Source organism: Trachurus japonicus, chromosome 1 (genome assembly GCF_045865225.1).
Source record: "Trachurus japonicus isolate A0001 chromosome 1, Traja_1.0".
Classification (NCBI taxonomy): Eukaryota; Metazoa; Chordata; class Actinopteri; order Carangiformes; family Carangidae; genus Trachurus; species Trachurus japonicus.
The window spans coordinates 2,655,176-2,667,457 of record NC_140907.1 but is presented as its reverse complement, the minus strand read 5'-3'; the positions used below and the strand labels follow the sequence as shown (position 1 = coordinate 2,667,457).

The 12,282-nt window shown below is 41.5% G+C and overlaps 1 protein-coding gene across 4 annotated transcripts; it reads left to right on the top strand.

Moving 5' to 3' along the window:
• Nucleotides 1-246: 246 nt before the first annotated feature.
• Nucleotides 247-11,026, top strand: zfyve27 (zinc finger, FYVE domain containing 27). Of its 4 annotated transcripts, none has more exons than XM_085778992.1 (14): nt 300-614; nt 1,745-1,982; nt 2,123-2,193; nt 2,300-2,486; nt 3,006-3,101; nt 3,727-3,839; nt 3,931-4,046; nt 5,089-5,160; nt 5,721-5,741; nt 6,629-6,649; nt 8,788-8,929; nt 9,108-9,154; nt 9,278-9,359; nt 9,459-11,026. In XM_085778992.1, the coding sequence occupies exons 2-14, from the start codon at nt 1,747-1,749 to the stop codon at nt 9,524-9,526; spliced, it is 1,272 nt and encodes a 423-aa protein (XP_085635118.1). In that variant the 5' UTR covers nt 300-614; nt 1,745-1,746; the 3' UTR covers nt 9,527-11,026. The 4 variants fall into 4 exon arrangements, with proteins under 4 accessions (XP_085635289.1, XP_085635118.1, XP_085635026.1 ...); XM_085778900.1 differs by having other exon boundaries at nt 5,718-5,741; XM_085779077.1 differs by lacking the exon at nt 5,721-5,741.
• Nucleotides 11,027-12,282: the final 1,256 nt, after the last annotated feature.

Below are 12,282 nucleotides of genomic sequence, written 5' to 3'. Positions count from 1 at the left end.
AACAATTATAACCTGATGTATTTGATTGGTTGATAGATAAAAATGACATTTCATAACAAAATACATGATATTTCCCGATTCATTTTACTTTTCGTCATATATTTTGAGGAATTCACATCATTTGAACTCTACAGCCAAACATCCATATGTCTATGGATGTTATATATTATATTTATATGTCTATGCAAACATCACCCTGCTCTGTGATCGACTGTATCGGACACAGATCGTCTCTTTTCTGCTTTCAATTGTTCGGCCTAGACCAACGCGGAAGCGGATGTGTTGCTCTGAACTCGACCGAACCAGACGGAGCTAACAAAGCTAAGCGACCAAACAGGAAAACAGACACACAGCTGCTGACGGCGGTAACCAAAGGAGAACCGACAGACAGACAGACACCGCTGTGACCCGGTTTGCATTGACCAGCTCGGGCTCACACAGGAGAGCGGACCGCTGTCATGTTGACCGGGCTGGTCGAGTCCGGAGCCTCTTCCTTCCTCCGGGCTGGTGGTGCCGGTGGGACCCGCTAGTTTCTCCTGACCCCAGACCAGCACCGCTGCTGCTGCTGCTGCCGCCGCTGCATTAAGTGGCTGTTGTTGGACTCTCTGCTCGGGGTGAGTTGTCTTCCTCATACCTGACGGCAGCTGGTGTTTACTGTGCTAAAGTTACAGTGGTAACGTAACGTTAGGTCTATAAGTTAGTGTCCTTTGGTCAGTAAGCCAGTGTAACTACAGCCTCTCATAGGCCACAGCACTTCAGTTAGTGGCGCTGATGTATCTCTGTTGGTTAGGCTACTGTCACGTTAGGCGACCCTGTCTGCAGCCGTTCACGGCCACGATACCTAGTTTAATTGAACACGTTCCCCGAGAAGTAGAGAGGAGGGGACTGGAAAGAAAGGTACTGGCTGTATACTTCTACTTAAAGTACCAATGTGTCAGTGACATCTGCTAAATAGTCCACCTTTAGCTGACACGGTGATGCGTTCACGACCGACTACAGTCTATGCTCCCTACACTTTAATCTGCAGAACAGTTTGTAGGATACGTAGCTACATCTTTGCTAGAAATGACCTTTGCAAAGTATGTCTCACAAAAATATACATTTGGCTGCAAGTGTAAACTTGAGGTAAAACTGCATGATGGTACGGTGGCCCTGAGCTGCAAAACACAACGACAAAAGAGAAAACACAACGGCAAACGATAATACACAACGACAAATTAAACACAACAACAAAACAGAAAACACAGAGGCAAATCAGTTTGTTTAATAATTTGTCGTCGTGTTTTCTGTTTTGCCATTGTGTTTTCTGATTTGCCGTTGTGTTTTCTGTTTTGTTGTTGTGTTTTCTAATTTGCTGTTGTGACTCACCGCCTCAGCTACTAAGAATGATTAGCTATTAGATACAACCTCTTCATGGAAACTACAACAAACGTGATGTATAATATCAGTGAAAAAGTCTCTGTAGCCTCTGGCTGAAACTTTTTTGTGTGTTGCATCTCAGATCACACCCAGCTTCACTTATCTGTCTCCTTAAGTTTCACTTCATTTTCTAAATGTGAGTGTGATGGAGAGGATCAGGTTACTGCCTCCCCACTCTGCCCCACTCCCTCTACAAATCACAGAGTCTGTGGTACTTAACTCTGTTAATTCTCTGATGAATGTGAAATTGCTTAACAACTTTTTGCAGAACATTAAGCCTTTTACTGTCGATTCACCAAACACCACTTCTCTCCACTCTGCACAGGAATGGCGACTCACAGTGCCGCAGCGGCCCAGGACCCGTCACAGAGTACCGGGGAACGGGGGGAGCTGGTCCACACGCTGTCCAAAGACACTCCTGGCTCTCCAGAGGCTTCTGAGTTGGGGAGCCCACGGTCCATACCGAACTTTGACCTTCTCAACATGGTCGTGTCCTATAAGAGAATGACTCTGTTTCTGGAACCAGTTGCCGATACGGTGGAGCTGAGCCGCTTCCTCCTCGGGTGTGTATATGTGTCTGCGGTCTGTTGGAGCATCAAATGATTTAATTGCTTTTAGCCTCGTGTGGTAATGGCAAGAAGCCATATTTGTGTTTACCATTAGCCATCAGTGTCATATCTGCTTCCTTTTTTTGCCCTCTCAGATGGAGGATGCCCCTGTGCTCCCTGGCTGTCTGGATGTTCCTTAATGTCTTCCTCTGCACTGTTAATGAAGGTAAAATGAGCCATTAGGCATTTAGTACTGATCCAGCTCTCATATGATGGTTTAAAAGGCACTTGAATAATTTATTAATGTGTTATGTCTGCCTCTTTGGTGTCAGTGGGTTGGTTCTCAGTGGGTGTGTTGGCAGTGACGGCGCCCGCTGCCTTGGGTTACCTGCAGGACAGGTGCGGAGGCAGAGCCTCAGAAACGGAGCTCCAGAGGAGGAGCTACCACGCCGTGCACCGCAGAGACCTGCAGACCGTGGTTCTCACCAAACAGGAGGCCATGCTGGAAGTAAAAGACCTGTAAGACATATGCAGCAGGGGTGCAGCTAATAATGCAGTGGTTTCATTATGCCGATGATTACCTCATTGATTATTAATGCTATAAAATGTCAGGTATCATTTTACAAAGGTTCTTATTTGACCAATCCATCAGCAAAGGTTATTGAAATGATCAAACATATGATCACATTTAATGTTTTGACTTAAAGTCAATTTCGCTCCATGTCCTCACTTTTTCACCAGTGAGTGGGTACAGCCTATGTACTTATTCTGTACTAATTGTAAACTGTTGTTGTTACACTTGCTGATTGATTTCTCACCAAAACATGTTTGTAGAGCCTTTAAAATATATTTGAAACCAGATTATTTACAGTAATTTTAGTGCTTTCTCTTTCTCTTACTTTTTTATTTATTTATTTATTCTTCGATTTTTCAGTTGTATTCAGTTTGGATCAGGTGTACAGACTGCATGCTACGTGTTCATGTTTGGGTTGTGTTTGCCTTAGCTCTTGAAAACATTTCATTTCCTGCTTTCACCAGGTTGAAACATCTGGATGACATGCTGTCCTCTGCCTGTCAGTCAGCAGAGACTATTTACAAGGTCCTGTACTGGGATAATCACACCAAGTCATCAAGGTCTGTATGCGCACGCACACACACACGTACACACATATTCACTTTACTTTACTTTATTTGTTTATTTAGTCGGGACAATGCATATTAATGAACAGTGAGTGCTAGAATACCCACAGTAAATGCACCGGATTTAGCACATGTGCTAAATTACATCCGTAGTCCCCAAAACAATACAACAATTAACATAAAAAGTCCATAAAGACGGAGGACCAGTAGATAACAAAAAAGGTACATAGTTACAGGGTTGGGCATGATTCTTTAAATTGTAAAAAAAAAATATATATAATCTATATAGCTGCGATTTAACATGATTCATTGAAATATAAAAATATATATCTATACAGTTGCGATTGACATGATTCATTTAAATAGAAAAATATAAATCTATACAATTACACAATGACAGTGTCACCCGTAGTTGAGCAAGTCTTTATTCAGCAGCCGAGTCATCGATCATGAGTGATGCTCTAATCAGTTCCATGTTGTTTCCATAGACTGTATATAAAAGAGGTTGTTTCTTAGTTGATGTGAGCATCACACACATTTTTAGCACTAATACTGGTAGGAAAAGTAACTGACTCACATGTTTTGCACCTGACCTGACATATGCAACATCTTCCCCTAGGTTCTACGGAGGGATGCTGATCGTGACGTGTCTGCTGTACGTGGCTCCCGTGGGCTGGGTGCTCGCTGGGCTCAACACCGCCGTCTTCTTGTGGAACAGAGACTTCTGCAGAGGTCTGTTTATCGTGTCTGAACGAAGCAAAGGCGAAGACTGATGTTTATAAAGTAAAGCTGATGGAAGGTGTTGTTTCTCCTGTGCTCGCAGTTTTGTTGGACCTCAGGAATCTCTCCCACATGGGCCAGACCAAGACCTCGGAGGGTTCGGGTGAGGAGCAACAAGGCAACCTGCTTGACAGGACCCCCACACCAACGAGTCTGGAGGTGAGAGGAAGGAGATCAGTGCGTGTAGGTTAAATACTGACAGAATCAGGGTTTGTGATTTACATTAAAACGTTAAAATCAAACATAGCTGTAAGCTTCTTATCCAGTTAATCTCACAAGGCCAATGTATTTACCCATTAATACAAATCCCTGTGTGGATTTTGTGCATCTGGTTTGGTGCCACTTTTTTTTTCCTGGTAAACTGATTTTATTCTGCAGAAATGTTGGACTCAGACAAAGGTAAACTTGTTTTTCTGGAGGGTCACAACAAGGCTACTGAAAACACAACTGATCAAAACAAATATTTTTTTATTTTCAACAGTTTTATTCTTTTTTTCCCCACAATATCTTTATTTGAGTTTTAAGCAGCATAGCAAAGAGAAACACAGTCTTTGACATTCCTGCAACATGTCATACAACATACTGTATGTTAACTGCCTTGTTATGTTCAGAACACAACATAAACCAAAAAATCACATAGAGCACAAAACAACATGCTTCTCTTGTTATTTAAGCAGATGATTTACGCCACTTAATGGAGTCTTATCAAATGATACAATGAAAAACTACGGGTATCTGAAAGAAAAATAATAAAAAATAAAAGATAATAATAATCACAATCTTGGAAACTGCTATATCCACAGCTATGAGTCATTGATTTGATTGTCTATTATGTCTGAGTCCTTGACATATTCAATGAAGGGCCTCCATATACATTCAAATATGTGTTGTTTGGTCTTCAGTATGTAAGTAATTCTTTCCAATGGTAGGCTTGACAACATCTTTATGAGTCCTTTTACATAATGCAATGCATTTTTTGGCATTAAGCCAACAGTTTTATTCTACTACTCAGAGGAAAAACATATTTTAAAAATATTATAATTCACCCCGTACAGTGGTAATGGAGGAGGAAATCAGCTGTAGAGGTTTATTTCTCTTAGCCTTGGATGTGCTGATCATGGGACCACCAGGAATGTGGAATCTGTCTGTAAATAGCTAAGTATTTATTTATATATGAACTACTGTGTGTGTTTGATGACAGGACCTGTCTCCTGGAAGTGTGGAGGAAGCTGAGGAAGCAGAACCTGATGATGAATTTAAGGATGCCATTGAGGTAAATATTTCTAAACCCATTATGCCCATTTCAATGATATGTTTTCGTTATCCCCCAAATCTGTCTGTCTTTGTTGAAATTTATGGGTAACACATTTGTATTGATGATGAAAATAAGAAAAACAATAAGCATCAGAGTTTGGGTAATATATATGTCGGCTTTGTTGCAGTGAGAGAAGAATTGACACTGCTCATATGTCCATACATTACTGTATGTAGAGTTGGTTGCTGTCAAGCTTAACTTAACCTGTCTTGAATTAAGATGTTGTGTAATATTAGTTTTATCGATGTAACAAAAACAACTCGTGGATTGCATGTCAGGCCATTTCTTGGAGTCTTTGTCTTTCTATTCGACAAACAAGGTCTCAGTTGTTAAGTAGTTGCCAACCAATTTGTCCAACATTCTTTGTTTATCAGTGAAACAAAAGTGGGTGGTGACTTTGTGAACCGTCTGTTTCCACTTCCTATTTATAAATGTCTCACTGTTGGTGATTACTATCACTGTGTGGGGAAAAAAAACCTTCATATTTGCTGTTTTTCTCTGCTGTCTTCTAAAAGCAGGAGCATTCAATTTCCCTGCAGGTGAGTGTCGCCCCCTTGTGTTTAGAAGAGGCTAGTGCCGCTGCGACCCAGTAAACTCTATGACATATAGAGAAAAACTCTATGTGTCATTAAAGGGATAGTCCACCCAAAATTGAAATTTCACTCATTATCTACTCACCGCCATGTCGACTAAGGGCAGGGGGTCTCGGCATAGCAGTGCATGTCCATATAACGGTTGCAAATGGATACCAACTGTCTTCCTAACAAAAAGACACACCAAAAAACATCCAAATACCCCCATGCTGCTTGTATGTAATGTCCGTATTGTATTGCAACCCAAACATGAGAAATTGTCCTGAAAAAAATTAAGTAAGTCTATATTTCAAGCTTGTTTGTAGCAGAAGCTCCTCTTCCCAGTTCATCAAATTTGACGAACCGGGAAGAGGAGCTTTGAGAAGCTTCTGCTACAAAAACAAGCTTGAAATTTGGACTTATTTAATTTTTTTTCGGGACAATTTCGCATTTCGGGGCTTCAATACAAGACGGACATTACATACGAGCAGCATGGAGGTATTTGGATGTTTTTTGGTGTGTCTTTTTGTTACGAAGACAGTTGGTATCCATTTGCAACCGTTATATGGACATGCACCGCTACGCCGAGACCCCCTGTAACTCAGAGAAGCCACGGAGGACTCTGAAACTTCTCCCAGCCCTTAGTCGACATGAGGGTGAGTAGATAATGAGTGAAATTTGAATTTTGAGTGAACTATCCCTTTAAGCTTGTCTGAGGCAGACTTGTGGGTTAGGCCTGGCTTTGCTCTTTGAAGCATGGGGTTGGGATTGTTCCTTTGTAATCACACCGATTATCAGTGTGTGTGTGTGTGTGAGTAACATTGTTCTCATGTGTTGTCCTGCATCCTGATAAGGAAACCCCTTTGGTCTTAGTGGTAAGTGGATTTCCCAGTGCATCCCATTTATTTCCTGTATGCGTTCAAATGTTTGTTCCCCTCTGCGTGATAGTGATAGTTATGTGCTAGTGATATGCAAATTGTTATTAACAGTCCCAGAATAGTTGTCTTCCCATCATTCAGTCATTCATTCATTTGTAGTCTGCATGACTGACACATTACATCAGTCAAATTAGTTTGTCATATTTAAATAAGTGTGTTTGATTGAAAGCATCCTGTAAGCTCATTATAGGGGCATTTTCTTCGTGTGATGTGACATTAGATTGGTGCATCATAGAGTTTCTGATGGTACTGTAGTTGTTGCCTCCCTCTTTTTTCTATACCTGCTGTTCAACACAGCACACAGACGCAGTTTATCCTGATTGTTGCAGGTGGATGGATTTCTTACAGCATGAGGAATATTATTTCTCTCATTGTCCTGTCCTCCAACCCTCTTGTTTCTCTTGTTCGGCTCTGTGAAGTGAAGTTTGTGCCTTTCAGTGGAGTGGGTTGTATTGACCCGACTACCCAGCGCTGGGTCTCCAGGAAGTAGGAGAATAGACCACTCAACAACCATTGTTTAGGGAACATCTGGTTGGTCATAGACAAACAACATAAAGCTCCATAGGCTCATAATTACAAGGATACAGTGATTGATTTTGGTTGTGTGTGTGGGGTTTGCTGTTCTAATGTTTGGCAAATAGGTCAAGTAGCTGTATGAGCATGCTTAGGTTTTTCCTGTAAATGCATGTATTTTCCACCTGTGCCTGTCTCCATAGTGATCATACTAGTTGCTGTCATCCTGCTTGATGTATCTGCCAAACATCTGGGGTAGGCAGGATTTGTTTTAAAAACAAAATATTAAAGGGACATTGTGTAACTTCTCCTTTTATCTATTCACGAAAATGTATTATTTCGTTCAAAAGTCTGTTTTTCATTCATGAATAATTACCCCCATCAACAAACTGAAGTGTTCCTTTCAGCTCTGAATTTGCCGTTCATATCATTCATATCTACATGGAGCGGGTAAGCTCGGTGCTGGCTGCCATGTGGTGTCGCCATGTTTTTACGTTCAGTGGCAGCGTGACGGTAGGAAACCACGGAAACTCAGTGGAGACACCGGAGCTGTCGGCTCAGGTCGAGGTGGCGTCTGTGAAAAGTCACCGTGGTAACGCAGTGAGGAGGAATGGAGCGTTACACTGATGCTGCATTCACGCGCAGTCGGGCAGACGGCCGTCGGTAACAAACCAGATGTCATTTTAGTCACAGAAGTCGAGAGAAAGCCGGTAAAACGTGGGTCAGGTCAACAATACAACATCGCCATGGCAACATATTGTCACGTGTATTGTTTTGCCTCGTGCTGACGGACCACTTGTTTACATAGAGGCTTGTTTATGCCGTTACGTGCAGCGACTGTCGTCCGTCTGCCGTCTGCCCAATTTCACGTGAATGCAGCATGAAAAATACGATTGAGTTGCTTGCGATTTACAACCACAACGCTAGATGGGAGTAATTCCTACACAATGTACCTTTAAGTTTTTAAAAGAAAATTGTGTTTTCCCCATTCAGCTATCAGTAAGGAAAAGTCTGTGTGTTCAGGGCGATCACAGTGTTTCTCTATGTCTGTGTGCAGCAGCCTGAAAAGCCTACAGCTCCCAGTATCTTTGAACAATCAAATCTATTTTGATCTGGGGGTTTCTGATTGGTTAAGGGCAAGGCAAGGCGATTTTATTTGTATAGCCCAGTTTGTCTCAAAGGGCTTTACCCAGCATCATGACAACATCCTCTGCCCTTAGACCCTGACCCTACTCTATCCTCCTGACAGAGAGTATGGCCGGCCCTTCAACCAATCAGGAACCCCCCAGACCAGAATAGATTTGATTGGCTAAAGATAATGGGAGCTGTAGACTTGTTTTCAAAACAAACCCTGTCTACCCCAGCGTTAAACTGGTTGAAATTATTGCAGTTAATTTCATCCAGGTCAAACTGAGCCACACAGCTGAGTTTGACTGTGTCTCCTGCTGAGATTCCCACCTTTCTAAACACCCACACCTTTACTGCAAGTTAAACAGCATGCAACTACCTTCCTCTTTTCTCCTCCCTCCTCCCTCCTCCTCCTCCCTCTCCCTCTCCCCCAGGACGATGACGACGGGCCTCTTGCAGCCCCAGAGTATGACACCATCTCCGAAAATGGTCTCTTGAGCCGTAACGAACCAATACGCAGCAAGGTGTCCAAACTGACGGAGAAACTGCGTAAACGCTATCCCACCACCAGCACAGGTCAGTCTGCTCTGACTCGTCCACCCATATCTTTCCTCCTGTTACACCACCCAGGGATGAAAGAGGAGTCGTTCTGCCTCACATCTGAGCTCTGAACAGATACATTTTTATTATATATGTGTCATGAAACGTCTTTCTTTTATTTTACTTATCTTAATCTCCTTCTCTGTCTTCAAAGGCAACTGTTCAAGCTGCAGCGCCGTCTTCTCAGTGCTGAAGAAGAGGGTGAGACTGAAAACTTGTGACAAGAATCTGGGATATATTTAGGCCTCACGTCGTCATGGTATTTAATTCTGTCTTACTTTTCTATTGGCATGAGCCTCAACACGGTGTCCCTTCTTTTTGCAGAGGAGCTGCAGCAACTGCGGCAACAGCTTCTGTTCTCGATGCTGTTCTTTTAAGGTGCTGAGATCGTGCATGGGGGCAACAGGTAAAGGAGGAGAAACTGAAAATGATTGGACCATTCACATAATTACACCTTTGTTCTCCGTCTAACTATATTATTCTTGTGCTATTGTTTCCTCTTCAGCTCCGGAGGCCCAGAGAGAGACTGTGTTTGTTTGTGGCGCCTGTAATTCTTCTCTCAACAAGTTATAGTGAACATGTCAGTTTCGTCTCCCAGTGGCCAATGGGAGGTCACTCACTGTTTGCCCCGAAGCCTTTCACCATGTTACTGAAGCCCTCACACATGCCTTGGTTTTCATGTTAAGGCACTTAATATCTGTCAATGATACCCCCTGTGTTGAACTCTTGAGTCCCCTCCGTCTTACCTTTTCCAGCTGCAACCCTCCTTCGCTGCTTGTGATGATAAATGGACTCCTCCTATTATGTTACATATATGTCAATGAAGAACTGGACCTTAGGAATCAGTGAGAAGTAATTCAGATCGCAATGGCTCCACAATCAAAGGATCAAAAATGCGTTTTTCCCTTTGTTGAACAGAGGGAATTTCAAAACATGCACGGTGGAGGTCAGGATGGAGCTGGTGCTGTTGTGTGATACAGATCAGCATTTTGGATGTGAGTGGTTTTGCTTTTACTTGCCTTGCCTCCCTCTAAATGTTGAGATCAGCCCTGTGTAGCGGTGTAATTGTACTGTAATACTGACTGGACTTTTCTGGACGATCATGCGTGAGGCTGGCAAGAGATAAATTTGGCATATTTTTAGATTGGTGATGAATATGGTGCGAGTTAGGCGGCGTACTCCAGTGAAAACTGATTTTGAATGGATGTACAACAAAGGAAGCTCTGTGTTTGCTTAATTGCTGCATCATGTGCAGGCTTCCCATCTGAACTTTTGTCTAATACGCTTTGACCCATTAGGTGGTCAAAAATGTCATGTGATCAGTTCTGAATTTGTCCAATATTTTGAGGTCAGTGTGTTTGTGATTTCTTCATGTTTCCTGTTTTAATCATTGCATCTACCCTCACTGCAACTCACATTACTGTACTCGACCCCTGTAGCTATTCACATTATTTACCAGGCCTCAAGTCCAGATGTAAACTGTTGATAACTCTTATTATTATGCATAGTCAGTGATGAATCCCCTCTCATTTCGGACAAAACCAACTTCTCTGCTCATGACGATCAAAGTGGTGCCTCTTTTTGGCTGAAATGTTCTTTTTCGGAGTGGATACATCCAACTGGCTTTTTTGGAGTATAGCATCAACCTGAAGGACTACATATCCCTGCTGCCCAGACCTTTCCTTTAATTGGATCAGTCAACCCACCTGGATAAATTCATGTAAACAGACTGAGAAACCAACTGAAACTGTCGTCAGAGCCTCACACTCTTGCAAGCGGGACTTAAAAGAATCAGTGTGGAGGCGTTGGAGCCCAGAAGGAGGCTCTTGACGGCAAAGTTGTTTTAATCATGATTTAGACACAGATGATTGTAATGTTTGCTTTTTGCTTTTATTGTAATCATATATAAACTGTTACTGTACATTGTTCTACTATATCTAATATATTTAATTTAAAACTTAAGATTCTTCAAATTATTATTTGACCTAACGATGAAGGTTGTATGTATTTCCCCTAATTTTGTGGTTGAAACATGCCATCATTGAAATAAACTCTGATGATTTAATTAAGTTAGTGTGACAAGTGGCAAGTATGTTTTTTTTTTCTTTTTGCGTCTTTACCACACAGATATGCAGTGATATGGATACAGTGAAAAGCCTCAATGCATAATAATGTACCTACTACTGGATATCAAAAAATGTACAAATTCTCTACAAATCCTCTGGAAACAGAAATCCAAACCAGCTAAATTGTAGCACAAAGATTCCAATGTGACAAAATTATTTTATTAATGTCCAGTGTGTAATAATTGGCAAGGTTTATTGGCAAAATCTGAATATACTTCCCATGAACATATTTGTATAAGTGTATAATCACTGTAAGATAAAATTTGTTTGGTTTTTGTTGCAAATCTAGAATCTGAACGCTGGATATCACGGTTCTCCCCCCATTTTACACACTGGACCTTTAAGTATGTATGTAAAATCAACATGATGATGGTAAATTTGACACACTGTATTAGGTATTGATGTTGTTATAAGACATAAATGTAGGTCCTATGTGTTTATAGAGTGGATCAAACTAAGCCTGTAATGTAAAGAGTGCTGCCTGTAGTCAGTAGTGGTGAATCTGTGGCTGCCCTCAGCTCTAGACAGACACAGTTTGCAACTAGCAGCACAGTGAAGCATTTAGCAGCTAAAGGGCATGACTCCAATTGGATGCAGCTGTTGTTCTGTCCATCACTACTGGATGTGCAGACAAACAGGAAAGTATTTGATAACAAGCTTAGGGATAAATAGGTCAGTTTCAAGACTTGCTTTGATCCCCCCCCCCCCCTTTTTTTTTTTTTTACGTCACAGTATGAGAAGCATGAACAAAATCAAATGAATTAAGACTGAATTAACTGCAGCTGAATTATTAGTCTATATTTAGCTGCTTTGGTTTCAAAGTCCTAGATGTGGTCATGTTAGTTACTGACTGTCTCATTGACTTCACTAGGACACTTGACATGAACACCACCGAGCCGCTGTTGATGTTCTTCACTCCTGAATCTCTGGACATTTTTGTGTTTTTTGAATTTTATTTTTGCATAACTTTGGCTGTGTTGAAGCGAATGGCATAACATTTGTCCAGGTTGTGTATTTTGGGGTGCATTTTTATTTTTCATGATTTTCCCCCCAAGTCTTTCATATGCCTTAAGTCCCTTTGGCATTTTTTGTGCCTTTGACTCCCATTCAAAACACATATTTTTAATGCACTACCATTGCAATTTGATTTCTCTTTTTTTCATTCCTTGGTATTGAAAACTCCTCAAAATTTCATGTTTTACT